This window comes from Ixodes scapularis, unplaced genomic scaffold, assembly GCF_016920785.2.
Source record: "Ixodes scapularis isolate PalLabHiFi unplaced genomic scaffold, ASM1692078v2 PGA_scaffold5__190_contigs__length_132052651, whole genome shotgun sequence".
Classification (NCBI taxonomy): Eukaryota; Metazoa; Arthropoda; class Arachnida; order Ixodida; family Ixodidae; genus Ixodes; species Ixodes scapularis.
In genome coordinates, this window is record NW_024609880.1 from 28516877 (window position 1) to 28534973 (window position 18097).

The 18097-nt window shown below is 46.5% G+C and overlaps 1 protein-coding gene across 1 annotated transcript in view; it reads left to right on the top strand.

Annotated features, from left to right (window-relative positions):
- Positions 1 to 16253, top strand: part of LOC120841075 — a 34337-nt gene extending 18084 nt beyond the window's left edge. Inside the window, exons 2-3 of the mRNA XM_040211901.1 lie at positions 15877 to 16049; positions 16121 to 16253. Of these exons, the coding sequence (XP_040067835.1) occupies positions 15877 to 16049; positions 16121 to 16253 (306 nt within the window). The remainder of the gene's footprint in view (positions 1 to 15876; positions 16050 to 16120) is intronic.
- The last annotated feature ends 1844 nt before the right edge of the window (positions 16254 to 18097 follow it).

The window sequence follows — 18097 nt, forward strand, 5'->3', positions numbered from 1 at the left end:
ATTCGAAAATGAAAACCTGGCCATAATGCCTTTGATATTCTTGGACAGTGTCCACCGCATGACTGCAACTTATTAAGAAAGTGCAGTTTTTTCATATCGCTCAGAATCTACTATAGCGTATCCAGAAATTAATCACTGGGCTAATAACGAGACTATCTTTAATTTTGGCAAGCCTCCATGGTATGCATAGTTTACAGTAAGATTCCTGGCTCGCTAATCCAGTTTGAATGTTCGCGTGATAAAATTTATACCTTTGTTTTCTCGCTAGGTACTTACTATTGAAATTTTTACTCACCCATCTATGATGGTCCGACTGCCCAAAGAATATATTTGTAGCATTAAATCTCCTTTATTTTTTTAAACCGCTCAAGATTCAATCTTCTGCAAATTGGCGATGAAGGCGGTTTTCGGTGCTGTAAACCTGCAGTGCCGAAGCGTGACGGGGCGGCCCTGCAGGCGGCTGAAGCGAGCAGCTCCGAAGAGGGAACTGACTTCTGACAACCTGGCAGTCGTGGGCAGTAAGTTGTTTTCTTTTTGCTCCCAACAGGCGAAACTCTGCCATTTATTTGCAGCCATCAATATGACTTAATGTTGACCACTTTGGCTGCTTGGTCTCTTTATTCAGCAAATACAAAACTAGGTATATGCATAAAGGTTCCTTGCAATTGAAGAAAGGCACCATTCCGTATGATAATGACAGGCCTGACGGAAGAATGTCTCAGTCATGGACATCTGCACAGAGTGTTGCAATACTTAACACCTACAAGGAATCGCTCTAATTATTAAAGGGTAAGGTGATATTTATACGTATTTAACAATCTTTAGTAACTCAGTTAAATAATTTTTAATTGTTTGCACCATCGTCGTGCTTGTTGTCAACATGCAGAAATTTAGTTAGTTTTTTTTACCTCCGATCGCTTTGGTTGTCGTCACAGACGTAGCTTTGTGTACAACTGCACTTATCAATTTTCTCCACTGAGACACAATAGGCTGTGGTTGTAGAGGAAATCAGGTACTATTACGGCAAATATGAGCTGAAACGCCATGACACCTTGTGCTCGGGACTATTAGTGCCATTTGTCGTATCTCTGGGCAAACACCTGCGCGCTTTGGGGCTGAGACACTTTTACTTCTGTGCTCGTCACGCCGTTCCAGTCTCCGTGACGATGGATGCACCTTGCAACCCAATCCATAGACACTTGCGTTGGGAATGCCACATTTTTAGATAATCCGCCTCTGCATCTTTGCCAGTGAAAGGAAAAATTAAGTTGTTATTTACCTGCATGTTTTTTTATTGAGTGAGTTTAACTTTCTTCTGCAAACAGCTGCACGATTAGGCCTTTCTGGAGCATTCACCAGCACGCGCTCGGAACCGGAATTTCTGCCGCTGCATTCTAAATGAGAAATTTAGCTGGGGAATGCTTTAACAGGCATCACACAGCAGTGACGCACGGCCTGCCGGTATAGTGCTCATCCCATATGACAACAGGCAGGTGTGGGGATCGAGAGACACCCGTAGCCCTGGGTTTTACAGCGCGATCCTTGGTTCTCTTGAATGGCAAGAGTTATGCATGAAACCGTTTGCAAAATTTAGTCAAAACAAGCTCCGCGGTACTTTCGTGCAGAGCCTCGATTTGTGCAACATTCAGTTTGCGATAAGTAGTTCACACTCAGATCTTGGTTTATATTTATGGAGAATGACAAGTGTTACCTTGACACTTTCGCACTCAATACTGCACCCGCCGCCTCGCTAGCAGACAGCCGGAGGTGCGCTGTGGCATGGGCACACGAGGAGATATGTCTCTGCGTGAGTTGGTGCCAGTGTTTACGGAGCAGTGTACCAGGTGGCACTAATAGCGCCACGCGTGCGGTTTCAGCTCATACCGGCCGCGATACTACCTGGTGTCAAGAAGCCGCAGTTCTTAAAAGAAGCATGGTAAACGAACGTTTCATGCTTTGTAAAAGAGAACACTTCCACTGATTGAGAATCATCGCCTGCACCAAGCCGTGTTTGAGGCTTCTCTTGTCCTGTTAGCACAAGGACAAGTGGTCTTTGACTTAGACATCAAATAAACTTTAAATCTTCGTTCTTCTGGGCCCCTCATTGCAGGAGCGTAAAAGAACTTGACATTGTTGATACTTATGATTTTTCACTTTTTAATGCTTAATTCGCGGCTAGTTCAGCACCCAAGTACTGTGACAGGCTCCATAAAGCAGATCTTTACCGTCTTTTTGTGAGCAATACTCCAACCATGCGGCAGTGTTCTCCCGTTTCCCCCAGTCATGTTTAAACTTTACAGATGTCATGACAGATCTTGTTCTCCCATCTATTCTGAAGGGTGTTATAGAGCCGTTGATTAAAGGAGCTGTGCAACGATTTTAACGTTGAAAGAATTGGCATCTTCTGCTTTTGATATTGTTCACCTTGTCACAAATGACAGAAAACACACCTTCTTTCATCGAAATGTTGCGATTCCGCCGCGTAATAGCGATGCAAAACTGAGAATATTCCCCGACCTGCAGCCGCAAGCGGCGGCCATGAGAAACACGCAGCGTGACGTCAATGGCGAATCTTGTAGAAAGATAGCAAGTTGTGCGAATACCTGCTCGATAAAAGGTAACCTTTCTATTAATCTTGTCGTTCCAACATATATATAAATGCGTCAAAAACCTGGTGTAATCGACAACACTTTTATTATACGGAGTTTTAGTGGCGCCATCTATCATAGGTCCACAAAACCGTCAGCTCTATCTACAACGCGAACAGCCGCCAGAAGCCAAAGGGGGAGGAGGACAGAGCCGGGCCCGGATGAGACTTTCCTCCTTTCACCATATTGTTTCCGCGGCGCCCGCCAGCACGTGGTCACGCGGTCGCGAGCGGATGAGTTCTCTCTGCTCACTGATGGCTCTAAAGAGAGAACTTTTCCGGAACCCCACGCCTACCCCATCAACGTCACTGCGCACGTGACCCGGAAGACGACGTACGAGTTGAGAGGTGGCGAAAACCTGGATCTTTTTCATTTTTTTAAAATAAAAACTAGGGTATCCAGGCAAAATCTGTTTTCTGTAGTTCACTTCAGAAGTGTCAGGCATTAACTTCCACAATAACCTAAGCAAAACCCGGAAATTGTTGCACAGCTCCTTTAACTTGAGGAAGATCTGATAAAGCAAAAGGCAGAGGCGATCGTCATTCATATCCGCTGTTGGTTTTGTGTACATAACAACAAAACACTTGTAGTGTCTGTAGCTTTACAATTATGTAAAAAAAGAGCGGGGGAATCCTGGGAAAGTAAATAAAAGTGCCAAATTCACATACATTGGCATGATGCAGGTGAAACTTCAATTTGGAAATTAAATTCTGAATAAGGCGAGGAAACACTGAAGTGATAGATTTAAGCATTTATAGGCATATGCCTAAGCTTACGTGCCCTGATTTATTATATCCATTAAGGACTTATGTTCTTGAAATGTTGGGATAGATCACCTTTGTCACCGTCTTAAGTGGTCAACCTGGAGGTGGGCCACAGTTATGGGCAATTTTCGAGCGGCGTTTTCGAACTTAGTTTTACGGCTTTCCTTTTAGACCGCCAGATGCTGCGAATATTTGCTTAGCTCACGTAAACTATTGAGCGAACCCACCCTGACAGTTTTGTGCCCTAGCCACGAGGTGCCGTTGATTTCACAAGTCGCCATTACACCATTAACCTCTACGTTGAATGGGCCGTAGAAGCTGTATGCTCGTTGGTCCAGTCAACTGTCAGTTTTAAACCCTATGATCAACCCCCTCATGCCCTGCAGACTCACGTGCTGAGAGTGAAGTCAAGCAATTAGAGACAGGCCTTTGATTGGTTCGGCGAAAGGCACCCTGTTTAGGGTGAACGTAGTGTAGCCCAGAGCAGGCTAGCTGTGCCGATTTCAAAACAAAGTTGTCATTTATAAAGTTGTCAGATTTAAAGAGGCAAATATTTTGGTTGACCTATTTTGGGTTGATAGACCAATAAGATATTTGCTAATTGTTCTCAGTTGCACTTTAGTAAGTACAATATTGCAACAAATTAACATGTGATTGTGATGTGTTTTTTCTAGGGCTACAGTGAAACCCGATTATATCGAAACCGGTTAATTCGAACTATCCCTTGTATCGAACTAATTGTGAACAGACTAGTAGCTGCAATAAAAATGCGTAGAGAAAAATGTGGTTACATTTAACGAAAATTGCAGCGTCTCCCGATAAATCGAACTGCTCTGTAAGCTGGCTTTCCCCCATTAGTGAAACTCCTTGGGGGAAAGCCAGATCATGGGGGAAAGCCAGATCGCAAAGAAAGCTGGCTCTTTCTTTTTTTTTTTTTTTTTTTGAGCAACCGCTTTAAAGGAGCTGTGCAACGATTTTAACGTTGAAAAAATTGGCATATTCTGCTTTTGATATTGTTCACTGTGTCACAAATGGCAAAAAACACACCTCCTTTCATCGAAATGTTGCGATTCCGCCGCGTAATAGCGAGGCAAAACTTGGAATATTTTCCGACCTGCAGCCACGAGCGGCGGCCATGAGAAACAAGCGGCGTGGCGTCACTTGGGTAGTTGTAAAAAAGATAGCAAGTTGTGCGAATACCTGCTCGATAAAAGGTAACCTTTTTATATATCTTGTCGTTCCAACATATATATAAATGCGTCAAAACCCTGGTATCATCGACAAAACTTTTATTAGACGGAGTTTTAGTGGCGCCATCTATCCTAGGTCCACAAAACCGCGAACAGCCGCCAGAAGCCGGAGGGGAAGGGGGACAGCGCCGGACGGGCAAGGACGGGTGGTCACGCGGTCGCGAGCGGATGAGTTCTCGCTGGTCGCTGATGGCTCCAAAGAGAGAACTTTTCCGGAACCCTGCGCCTACTCAAGTGACGTCACTGTGCACGTGACCCGGAAGACGATGCACGAGTTGAGAGGCGGCAAAAACCTGGATCTTTTTCATTTTTTTAAATAAAAACTAGGGTATCCAGGCAAAATTTGTTTGCTGTAGTTGACTGCAGAAGTGTCAGGCATCAACTTCCACAATTATTTAAGCAAAGCCCTGAAATTGTTGCACAGCTCCTTTAACCACCTGGAAGCAAAAAAAGCCCTTTTGAGCAGGGACGGGGGAGCGGGTGAGTCGGTGGGACCTTGAAAAACGAAGAAGCGGCCTCTAAATAGCCGCTTGGAGCGTCCCTCATGATCTACAGAGGCCCCTTCGAGAGTAAACGTTTCTAAATGCGGCGTGCTTGTTCGTTTTCAAATTCAATAAAATTTTTATATAAAAATACTCGCTACATCGAACTGGTAGACGGGTTTTTCCGAGTTCGATAAAAACAGGTTTGACTTAACAGCAGTGCACACAGACAATTGCCATGTTTTTTTTTTTTTTTTTTGTTAGATGTCTTCGACATGTACATCGGACAAGCACCCTTGGATGGGTCACCTAGGCAAAAGAAGGGTCTCACGAACAAGTATACCGCGTAGACACTTCCAAGATATCGACAGGAAGCTGCAGTTTTAAGCTACTTCTGGGAACTAACTCAGTTTTCCTGTTGATGTGATGGCGGTACTGGGTTATTTGCTTTTGTCATGTGTGTAACATATCTGTTTCGTCTACTGTACCTGCTTTCGAGTCCTTGTATCAGTTCCTTTGCATGCTCTTTTCAGGAAGGGTGTCAGGATTTCATTCCAATGGAGAGCCTCCAAATACGAAAGGCAGACCGGCGGTTGCCAGCTCACCTTTTTCTGAACAGGAATTGTACGGGTGGACCTGCATCACAGGTGGACCTGCATGACGGGTCGACCCGAATAACAGGTCGACCGGTATATGGTCTCGTGCTCCTGTTTGCGACCCGTTCACATATAGAACGACCTGTCTGCGTGCGGACCCCGTATGTCCATAACATCGTATGACCAAAACGGGTCGACCCGTGTGAAAATTATATGTTTTTTTTCAGTAGGGCTAGGTAAAGGCCCTTTATCCTAGGAAAAGTGGCGCCATTCATTGTTGTGGAAATGCTCGAAACACGTGCCTCACGCCACTTCTGGGAAGAATATGGCGTCTGAAATGTACTCAGTGCTACGCTGTGCCGCCATGATCTTCCCAAGGGCTGCACGTTGCACGTATCTCGTCCATCGACGCACCTTGCGTTATTTTTGAAACATGAAGGGGCTTTAGGTTGCGTCGGTGTGCACGCGCCTCAGAGAAACACGCGCAACGAAATGTCCCTACAGCGTGCATATCGCGTGAGAAGTGTCGATGAAGTGTGTGTACAAAACCTGTATCAACGAAAAGCAGTCCATGAAACGTGTTTTCACAAAACGCCGGGAGAATAAGAAAGTCAGTATTCTACCTGCAGTTGTCGTATAATTGTAGACAGCTAATGGCAGGCGATTGCCGATATAATTTCGGGGAAATTATTCTCCAGGCTGCTAGAAAATATACACTGCCTAATTCTAGAGGTAATCCGGAACGGAACGGTCAATTGTTGCGAAGGAGTAGGTTGCAGTGCACTTATGATGAAAATGCCCTATTTTAAATATGTAATTCAAGATATATGTCGACACGGGCGCCGCAAAAACGAAAAGAAAGGGGTCCGTAAAGATTTGGCAGAAGCTGTAATTTGCCGAAACGAACACTAAACGCATCACATGAATTCCTTGGGCTTTTTTGAAGAAATCGCTTGTTGCCGATTTACGCGTAGGGACTTTTCAAACACTGGAAATTTTGGTACACCCAAATACGTTGTCGCGATCGAAATCTACGGAATCCCCGCTGGTCGCAGCACAGCACACAAGAAACTGGGCCGAGAAACGGGCACTCCGTGATCGGAAAAAGGTACTACGTCATCCGTGAAACCTTTACCACGTGATGACGCTCCTGCCGTTACCCACGCCTCGACAGCGGAGTCGAGGGATAAAAAAGCCTCCTGTTCATTGGTCTGGCGACTGCGTCACTTCTTCCACTCTTTCAGCTTAGGGAGAGAAAGAAGAAGAGAGGAGCAGGAAAATAGCAACTTATTCTAGGCCAAAAGGGGGGTGCCCTCGCAAAGGGACATCCTAACAATGACCACAATGAGAGGATTTGTCACATATATCCTCTTGAAAGTTCGACCCAAAGTTAATAGTGCAGTGAATGTTATCTGTGGCCTTGGCCTTCAGGGAGGTACCGTACTCTGCCTTATCTCTAGCTTGGAGACTGTAGTCACGTTATCCTAGAGGGAGGCCCGATTGGCCTAAAACAAGCATAGCGTCCGCTCTGCTATCAATACCAAGTGAATAGGATTGCTCCATGCTTTATAAGAAACTGCCGAACCCAAAAAGTGATTCCCAAGGGGGAATCCAAGCACAAGCATATCGGGACGCGTGGGTAGCTTGGCGGTGCGCTGATACACCTAGAGGTTTTTAAGGGAGAGGAGCATGTCATTGTCGGTGTACAAGTACACTCGCTGGGTAACGGAGGGTGCATCTTTCAGGAAAAGGGTGCATGTGCGCCTGATGCACAGGACTACACCTTTTTTTTCTTAGAGTGTACAGCAGCACGCGCAAAACAAAACAATACACGCAGATAAATTGTAATGTCGATTTACCCATATATGATTCACAATAGCGATATATCCCTTGTACATCAGTGATAGGAAACAGGAAAAGAACAGAATATTGTACACAGGCTACTATATATTTATGCCGGAAAAAAATGCAGAAAAGACACCGTCCATATAAAGAAAACCATCGGCAGATTATTTTTAAAGCACAACGTCAAAAATAGCACAGCAAATGCAAAATATATAAAAAATGGTGCATTTTAAGTGTTTAAAAATTTATGCACCAACAAGCAAAAAAAAATATATATATATATAATGTTTGTCAATATTAATAAATAAAATAAAAAAGAGCAAGATGGACATGTGATACTAAAACACTTTAACTATAAGAACGTGAAAAAGCAAGAAAATATATATATATATATATTTGTTTATTTATTTATTTATTTTACCCTCAGGGCCAAAGGCCTTAAAGGGGGGAGTGGGTTAAAAACAAAACAGAAAAAAAACACACAACAGCAAAACGGCAGGACGACTATAGTTGTGTGAAGCAATACATGTTAGTCAAGGCACTTCTAAAACTCTTACTGCCCACGATTTCGGCAACATCCATGAAAAGCTGATTCCAATACAAAGAGGGGCTGGGAATAAAGGAATGATAATATGCTTTAGTGGTGCAGGATGGAATGCCGACTTTGAATCTATGATCGTTCCGTGCTGAGAGATAATGGGGTTGTGTTAGTAGCCTATGCTTGAGAAATGAATTACGATGATATATTTTGTGGAAGAAACACAAGCGATAACATTTTCTACGCACAGAAAGATTAGGCAGGGATAAGCGGGTTTTCATTACGGTTACGCTGGCGGTACGATGGTAATTAGAAAGAATAAAGCGGGAAGCACGATTTTGGACGGATTCGAATTCAGAAAGGAGCGATTCAAGACCGGGGTCCCAGATAGACGCAGCATATTCAAGCTTACTCCGAACAAGGGTTTGGTAAAGAATGAGTTTCAATTACAGGCGCGAGAAAAAAGTTTATTTTAAGGTAACCAAGCTTGCGATTAGCGTTGTTAACAATATGTTCAACATGACCTTTACAGGATAAATCACAAGTTATGTGCACTCCTAGATACTTGTAGGATCGCACATACTCAAGAGGAACGTTATCAATGAAGTAAACACGACATGTGTTAAGACGAGACACACGCATGTATTTACATATAGCAGTATTTAATTTCATGCACCACGAGCTACACCATTCAGAGATAGAGTTAGCGTCAGACTGAAGGAGAGATATGTCAGAGTCATTGGTAATTTCACGATACATAACAAAGTCATCTGCAAACAGACTGGTAGATGAACACACATTGTTAGGTAGGTCGTTACTATAGATAAGAAATAAGAATGGCCCCAGAAGAGAGCCTTGGGGAACACCTGAAGTGAGTGGTGAAGGGTTGGGAATCCACATCATTGACGGTTAAAAACTGCGATCGATTAGTAACAAACGAACGTAGCCATGCAACGACGTTGGAGTCTAAATTAAGTTTGATAAGCTTTTGAATAAGGTGGAGGTGAAGGACCTTGTCGAAGGTTTTAGAAAATTCTAGGAAAATACAATCTACCTGAGAGCCGCGGTCAAGAATGGAATGAAGGTCGTGGGTAAAACACAAGAGCTGAGTCTCACAAGAAAATGATTTCCGGAAGCCATGTTGAGCATTACAGAGATAAGAGTTAGACTCTAAAAAATTAGCAAGGTGAGAGTATATCATATGTTCATCGATCCAACCCTGCCTATCCCACAACGACAACTCAATAACCAACTCGCCGAGTTCAGTGAGTGCTTCTCCACATGGTCAGAGGCGCGCCAAACGACGGCTGTGACACATTGAATTGTTACTGATGACGGCGCGCTTCCTGTTCATTGAACGTCGTACTGTGTCTCTGTGAAAGAGAGAGACGTCATCCAGAAACAGGTCTAAGAAATGATCGGGGACGGCATCGTACAGCCCTCAACCAGTCTGTGGGATTCACCGGTAGTCCTGGTGAAAAAGAAGGGCGGGACTCTTCGGTTCTCCGTGGACTATCGTCGACTGAAGGCTGTAACAGAAAAGGACGTCTACCCGTGCCACGTATCTACGACACTCGGGACCGGCTGCGCCACGCCCGATACTTATCGTCGATGAACCCGAAGAGTGGGTTCTGGCAGATCGAGGTCGACGAACGGGATCGCGATGAAACTGTCTTCAATTAAATCGTGTTGTTGGCCTAGTTGGTTCATGATGCAGTATAGAGGTTTTTTTTTTTTTTTTTTTTTTTTGCGCTTGTCCGTGTCTACTCGCTTGTAATTGTCCCCTGTGTCGCTCAAAAAAAAAAACCTTAAAACTGTCTTCCTCGCGCCGGACGGACTGTACGCATTTAAAGTGATGTCGTTCGGACTGTGCACAGCTCCGGCGACGTTCCAGCGCGTAATGGACACCGTTCTTTCCTGCTTGAAATGGCAAAGCTGTCTCGACGACGTCGTGGTATTCGTAAACGACTTTGACGATCACCTGCGACGTTTCCGAGCCATGCTACAGGCTATTCAGATTGTTGGACTGACAATAAGCCGTCAAAATGTCGGTTCGTTGGCGGCAAGCTCAAATTCCTGGGCCATGTCGTGAGTGCTCAGGGTGAGAGCCTTACCCTGCAAATACATCCGCTGTCGCCGAATTTCCGAAGCCGTTAGGCAAGAAAGGCGTACGAAGATTTCTTGGGCTGTGCGCTCACCAGAGACGTTTTGCTGGCAATTTTGACCAGATTTCTGCACCGCTCATGCACCTGACGAGGGACGACGTAAACTCCAGTGGGGGAGGAGCAAACACAAGCGTTCAACGAATTGAAGGAAATATTCCAGTCGCCCCCAATCCTAGGACACTTCGATCTATCGGCGTGAACGGAATCTCACACGAACTTCAGCAACGCCGGTCTCGGCACGGTCCTCGTACAGAAAAAAGATGGAGCAGAGAGGGTGATCGCTTACGTAAGCCGGGCACTATCCAAGGCAGAGAAAAATTGCAACACGACCGGCAACGAATGTCTAGCTGTAGTCTGAGCGTTAACCAAGTTCCGCCCATACGGGATCCCGTTCCGCGTTGTCACGGACCACCACGCTCTCTGTTGGCTCGCCAACTTCAAGGACCCGTCAGGGCTCCTCGCTCGCTGGAGTCTTCGACTGCAAGAGTTTCACGTAACCATTGTGCATAAGTCTGGCCGCAAGCATAACGACGCCGACTGCTCGTATAGGGCCCCAGTCGAACCTCCTCCCGGCAGCACTGACGACGACAATGACGCCCGCTTTCTCGGCGCAGTTGCGGATACCGACATGGGAGTTCTTCAATGAGACAACCCGGAACTTCGCGCCGTAATCGACCACCTTGAAGGTCAAGAAAGTTCAGTTCCACGTGTCTTGGCCCGACACTTGTCAAACATCAGAACCAGCAACCCTGCCTGGCTGCTGGTTGTTCCTGCCAGCCTACGAGAAGAAATCTTTGAAGCATGCCACAACGACCCGACGGCTGGACACCTTGGCTACAGCAGGACGCTCTCCCAGATTCGTGACAAATACCATTGCCCGAGACTCCCGAAATCCGTCCATCCGAACACGCGGTCGTGCCACGAGTGCCAACGACGTAAGAAGCCTTCGACGAAGTCAGCAGGACTCCAGCAGCCGACGTCTGCCCCGACTACGCCTTTCCAGCAGGTCGGAATGGATTTACTTGGGCCGTTCCCAACATCAACGCAAGGAAACCGGTGGATTATCGTCGCAACCGATTATTTTAGACGATATGTCGAGACAAAAGCCCTTCGATCCGGAATAGCGGTTGAAGTCGCCACGTTTTTTGTCAAGTCCATTCTCCTTTGACACGGCGCACCTAAACTGCTTGTCACACCTCGAGGGTCCTCTTTCATGGCAGAGCTGACTCAAAAGATTCTTCGGCTCAGTCACACCAGCCATCGACGAACCACCGCTTATCATCAGCAGACCGACGGCATAACGGAGTGGCTCAGGAAGACGATCACCAACCTGATCTTCATGTACGTCGACGTAGAGCACAAGACGTGGGACGAGGTGTTGACGTACGTTACGTTTACGTACAACACAGCGGTTCAAGAAACCACGAGAATGAAGCCGTTACAACTAGTTCACGGCCGAATATTTACCACGATGCTCGACGGCATGCTACCTCACTTGCCAACCGACGATGGATACGACGACGCTCAACTGATCTCTCAACACGCGGAGGAAGCTCAACTGCCAAGAATCAAGATTCAAGACCAACAGCGACGCGATGAACGCCGGTATAACCTTCTTCGCCGGGACGTCCACTTTCAACTCGGAAACTGGGTATGGGTGCGGACAACGATACGGCACTGCGGTCTCAAGGAGTATCTTCTGAAACGCTATTTCGGACCCTACAATATTATCCGACGCCTCGGCGATCTGAACTACGAAGTTCTCTCTGTCGGAACGCGCCAATCTGCAAGACGCCATTCCCTACCCGAGGTGGTGCACGTCGACCGGCTCAAGCCGTATTACGAACAATAGAACTTTGGACTCTCATCAAAGAGTGAACTGGAAACTGTTGCTTGCGATTCTGCTGTCCGTTTGTTGTGGACTTGTGTTTTCTGTGCTGCATTGGGATGATGTACTTTTTTTAAAGGGGGGATTAATGCCGCGAGCGCAGCTGAAGAAAAGTAGGCGTAACGGTAATCGTGCTTGGTTCCCAGGCAAAGGGCCACGGTTCGATTTAAGGCAGCGGACGTACAATTTTATTATCTCTTTAACTGTCGCATTCTAGTAAATTCGAGAACCCTGTTGTGTATTCGAGGTCTGAATGTTCAAGGCGCCGAATGTTCTACGCCGAATGTTCCATAAGCCCACGCGTGTACATAAGAAGCTCCGCGAGGCGAGCCGGAGTCAGTCTCGCCCCAGCGTTCGATCCTGCTGTTACGTCCACTTTGACGCCTTTGACGCTCTATTGCATAGCCTCCTCTATACGGAGAAAGCCTGGCACATCGACGGCGGAGCCATAGGGCGCGCGGCAGCAGAAAAAAGGAGAGGAGGAGCGCGCGAAGCGGTGACCAATATGGTAGCGCAGAGCAGAACGGGCAGAGATAGTCTGCGAGTGCTTGGGTCATGATCGGCCGCTCCCCGAACCACGTTTGTTTTCGTGTTTTCGTCACCGTCGTTTTCGTACTCCGGGAGAAACGGCTGCGGCGATTCGAAAGGGCGCTGGCAACAATGCACCATGCCGGTGGCGTCGGCAGAGTTGTCGGTGTGCCAGTGGAGTGCGGCGGCGTCAGACCATCGTGTCGTGCCGCGGAAGAACCAAACAGTTTTGACTAAGTAGTTTCGATGCCCAGGTGCCGAGGATACAAGTAACAGCGCTACAGGATAAAAGTTCGGCGTGTTCCAGCGAGCACTGCGGCCAACTGCGACGGGAAACGAAGGTGCATGCGCGCGTCGCAAAGACGAACGCTTTCAGGCCAGAGACCTCCAGCGCAAACGAAAGTGACGACCGGGACCGTTGCGGAGATGGCCTAGATGCGGACGCAGGGACGGCGAAGGGAAAGGGTTGACGTTGAGTTTCTCTTCCCCGCGATTCCGGAAAGAAAAGAGGAAAAAAAAAAGACTGTTTCTGTGCTTGGCCGCTCGCTCTTGTGTGGCGCTAGCAGGCAAGCTTCCCTCCGCTCCCGATTCCCCGCCCCTCCTCTCCTACTTTCTGCGGCCACTTTTTTTCGCGACGTGCCAGGCTTTCTCCGTATAGAGGAGGCTATGTCTATTGTTGTCTTCTGTTTTATATTTTTTTTTTTTTTGTGCACAAGTTCGCCCCATTAAACGTTTCAGTTTCCTCAGTTATTCCTTCTTCGACACCTCGCCATTCGTGACAGAAAGCCGATGACAGCTATCGCTGCAAATAAGTCCTGAAAACACGGTAGTTTTAAGCATAACCCACAAGTTCAGTTTTACATTGACTACCCTATATATTTTAATACAGGTGACGGGTCTTTTCGGAAACGCAGTCAAAGTCGCTCCTTCGAAAACTACGCATCTCTCAAAAAAAGGTCGATGCTGTACTGGTCTGTATCAAAAGGCCCATTAATAAGGATTATAAGCTCTCAGTATAATTAGGTAATAATTACATTGGTGTAATTAAACTGCTCATTGATGATTTTAAAGCTTTAAATTAGAATCTTGCTAGGCATCATCGAAAGCAACTAAATGCACCAAGATTGCAATGATAGATGTCGCACGCAGAATTTTACGGCGTTCCAAAGGAATGCTCAATTGAGACACGTTTCAGGGTTTCGTGTTTTTATCGAAGCGGATCTCGCGCAAGCAGTTCCGCTCCCCGTATCCGAAACGCGCATAACGTGCGCCGTTACGCATTGCACGTAGAAGTGGCTAAGTAAGAAAGACTCCGGACTGTCAACGGGGTTTACCTTTTTAATGTAGGTGCCAATGTGAAGATGCACCTTTACGTGCGATGCGGGTCGGCACACGCACGTTGTGCGTTTATTACACGGCGGGGGGGGGGGGGGGGGGGCGGAATTGCAAACGCGGAGATGGGCTCCGATAATAATTGAGAATTTGTTTGGAATGCTGTAAAATGCAGCGTGTGCCTTTTATCATTGCACTCTCGGGGTATTTATTCGTTTTCGATGTTGCCCAGCAAGATTCTAACTTAAACCATGCCTTTAAAACCAAATATTGACAGCTTAATTACTCAAGAAAAAGATGAATTACCCATTTATACTGTGTGGGAGACGAAGGTGAAAAAATGAGGTGGCTTACTTCGGCTATGCCAGGATAAACGTAGCGTGAGCTTGTGCGCGCAAAATGAGAGGCGCAATCAAGCAGCTCCAGTGCAGCGTCAGACTTGGCTACTGTGCAACGGAGGCGCACAGCTGGGCACGCGGCGTCGCCGGTGCGTCTGCAGCGGCTATCACGTCACTCCTCTGGAATGCACAGGCCGGCGAGGCGCGCACGGCGGCGGCGGAGCACGCGGCGGCGGCGGCTCCGGCGCGCCAGCTGTGCGCCATGTGACGTCACTGCTCCTCGCGCATGCGCAGTACGGCTTTTTGGGAGCCACGCGAACCTGCTCAACCTCGGCCAGTGTAGCTCACGCTACAAAAACGACGGGGCGGAGGACACGTGACAGGCGGTCGGCCGAAGAGTCACGAGCTGGCGCTAGACAGTGCGTGCTGCGCGAGGCTAGAGCCGGGCAGGAACGATGGAGCCGCTTTGGCTGGTCTGGCCCATGGCGATCCCTGGAGCAGTCCACCAGCAAGGTTCTGACCAGGACCGGGGGAATGGTGAGCCCTGGCCATCCCGGCCTGGGCCGTGACGTTCCTGGGGTGGCTCTGCAGCGAGACTCGGGCTATGATAGCCTAGGACAGCTAGCCTACGCGGCGCTGGCGTGGGAAGGACAATCCGCAGGCCGGGACACGGACTCCGACGGCGAGCTCTGAACTACGGGCGACAACCAGGGGTCGGCGGGCCCGGACTGCCGACTTTCGAGGACGGGCGACCGGGAAGTACAGTAAACCCATTCGCCGTACTCTAGTTGTGTTGTGTCACTCTTCGGGAGACGAGCGAAGCACATACCGATCGGGCGGCGATTATTAATAGAGCAAGCATACCACAACTGAAAGATAATATTTTTATTGCATTACACAGTCGCCCCTGAAGAAGAAACCAAGCAGGTTTCGAAACGTTGGGCTCCTTTTAATTTTTGGTTGGCGTTCCTTCCTCCTCTTCTAAATATTTTTAATTAATGGGCCTTTTTGCACAAACCACTACGGCATCAACCTTTTTTGTGCGATGCGTAGTTTTCGCAGGACGATTTTGTCCGCGTTTCAGGAAGCACCCAGTATACTTAATATATATGTATATAATAATTATAAATGCAATTTTATATGCTTTAAGAGTTTAGATATTTATGTACCATAGTCTCATTACATTGCTATAACAAAATAAAAATATATGCGAAGCAAAAATAACGTAAGGGCGGAAGTGAGCTGGTGTATACTGAACATTTGAAAGCAACCTGAGAGTGAGGAATGCGAAAGTTGACACCAAGAGAGAAGAAAAAGAACGTCTCAAGAACGTCTGCTTCTCTTCGCTCGGAGTAAACTTTCGCATTCCCCACTCGCAGGTTGCTTCGAAGTGAAATGCGACTAAAAAAATTAAAACAAAAACCTAAATGTGTTAGGGACTAATTAAGTGTCAAAAACAACTTATAAAACACGTTTCATTACCTTTTTTATTTGATTTTCAGATGCTTGGTGCAGTTCACGGGATAACGTTCGACTTTCAGTTCAAAACGTCTGACTACTTCATTCTCACTGACTCTAGTCCAACCTGCTTGACAATCCAGTTCTTATTTTCGGAAGAGGGAGTGGACAATCTTGGTGAACTCTGGGTGCATTATAAAACACTCACTTCAGAAAGGTAAGCTTAATGATTGTCTCACTTTATACGTAATACACCACTCTCTAAACGCATAACTAATGACATTTCAGGCACGTTCAAACAATACCGCTCATGTTTAAAGAACCAACTGAAAGCAGACTAGGGAACACTCTCATTTTCGAGTTTCCGAAGCCACCTAAAATTGGTATGAATGAAAGATGTATTTTAAGCATGCTGACATGAGTCCGGAAATATATTTAAAGACATTACGCAGGTAGTTGTTGACCTTCCAGAATTGAAGCTGAAAATTTGTTGTATAAGATTTATCTAAAATGATGTTTTAGTTTAAATCTTGTCAATATTGCGTATTTGAATCTATTTGAGAAGCTCCCAGTTTGAGACTGCCAGTGGTAAAATCCCAATTGATCTTTATCTTTTTCACGGAAGGGTGAGACAACTTATTGGGATTCTATTTGCTTTGTTCCGTTTCTTCTTTTGCTCCTATTTGGTGCAAAGAAAAGTTGTTTCATTCTTATTAGACGTAGTCAACATTGGTTGAACATGTCTGGCCTTTCCAGCTGCACAACTTCAGGCCTTCTTCTAGGACAAGCCTTTTTTTTTTTTTTAGACGTATAGTGGGGCTTTTTCTGGTCACCGTTTTTGTTGAAGATAAAACTGACGCACACGTTCCTTCGGCCGATCCAAGTTGATTATAGTGACAGCCTGTACCTTTGGCGGAGCGGTTGAGCGAGACGTTACATTGCTGGCGTAGAACGCTAGATTGTCTAACATGAATCGCAGCGCCCATTTAGGTACAGTGTAGGGAAAAACAGGGTATACGAGATACATAACTTTACCTTTTGTGATAATCAGACATCGAAGGCTCAGTTAGGATCAACACAATCAATTACATTTAACACGGGTGCCTCACCTCTGTCACTGCTTAAAATCATTATAGCTTTTATAGACAGTAAGTTCTTTCTACGTTTAACTTAGCACGATTAATGAACAGGCACTCTCTTCAACGGTGAATGCCAACATTTTAATCAGCACATTCCCAGCTGTAGAAACCGCGTTTCTTGACAAATAATCAACTGTATTTTCATTTCGAGCAGTTTATTAGTATGGTTGTAGCGTCTAAGAAACAGGCACTTGACGACGACAAGAAGAAAAAGGATAACCGAAACACGATACCCGCCAAACTGTGCCTACGAAGCGATTCTCGGTATGTACATTGCTGCATTATAGAGCTGCTAGAGTCCTGAATGTAATATCTCCGAGTCATTAATGAACCGGAATATACAACAAAGTGGCGACGACGAACGAGGGTTGTGATGGCCAGCGGAGCTCCACGCGACCATCAAATGGCAAAAGCGATGCGCGGCCAGAGCGCGTGTCTTCAGAGCACGAGCTGGACACAAGAGCCTTCGATGGCACAGGCCAGTTGTGCCGAACACTGATCTATCCTGGTCAATACACCTAAGTATTCGGGGGGTAGCGGCCTGGTCTATGCGAATATGACACTGGCGATGAGGAACCAAGAACCAACAAAGTCTAGAATCACCGACCACAAGCCATAGCCATGCAAGGGAAGCTGGAAGCCTTCTGAGGCAACTAGTGTAAATCGTGGTTCGAACGTCTTGCATTTTACTTCGTGGCCAAAGCATCAACGCCATGGATAAAAAGCGAGCGCTCCTTTTAACGCTGTGTGGCCCTAAAACTTACGAACTGGTACGAGCAGGGCACCCAGAGGACCCAGCGATGTTGAATTCGATTAGCTTGCGACCATCCTTGGTGCTCACTTCGACCCTCGAACTTCAGAGCTCCATAGTCGGTTCAAATTTCAACGGCGAGACCAATTGCCGGAAGAATGAATAAGCAGCTACGTTGCGGCTCTCAAACAGCTGGCAGGGGACTGCAACTTCTGCAGCAAAGGCTGTTTGCTGAGGACCTAACGTTCCCCAGCGTATTGGACATTGCTATCACAGCAGAGAGCGCCTACAAACAACAAAAAGCCCAAGAACAAAGAGGAGCTCTAAATAAACAAGACTGTGAAAGCCGACAAGGATTCTGCTTCACACAAAGAA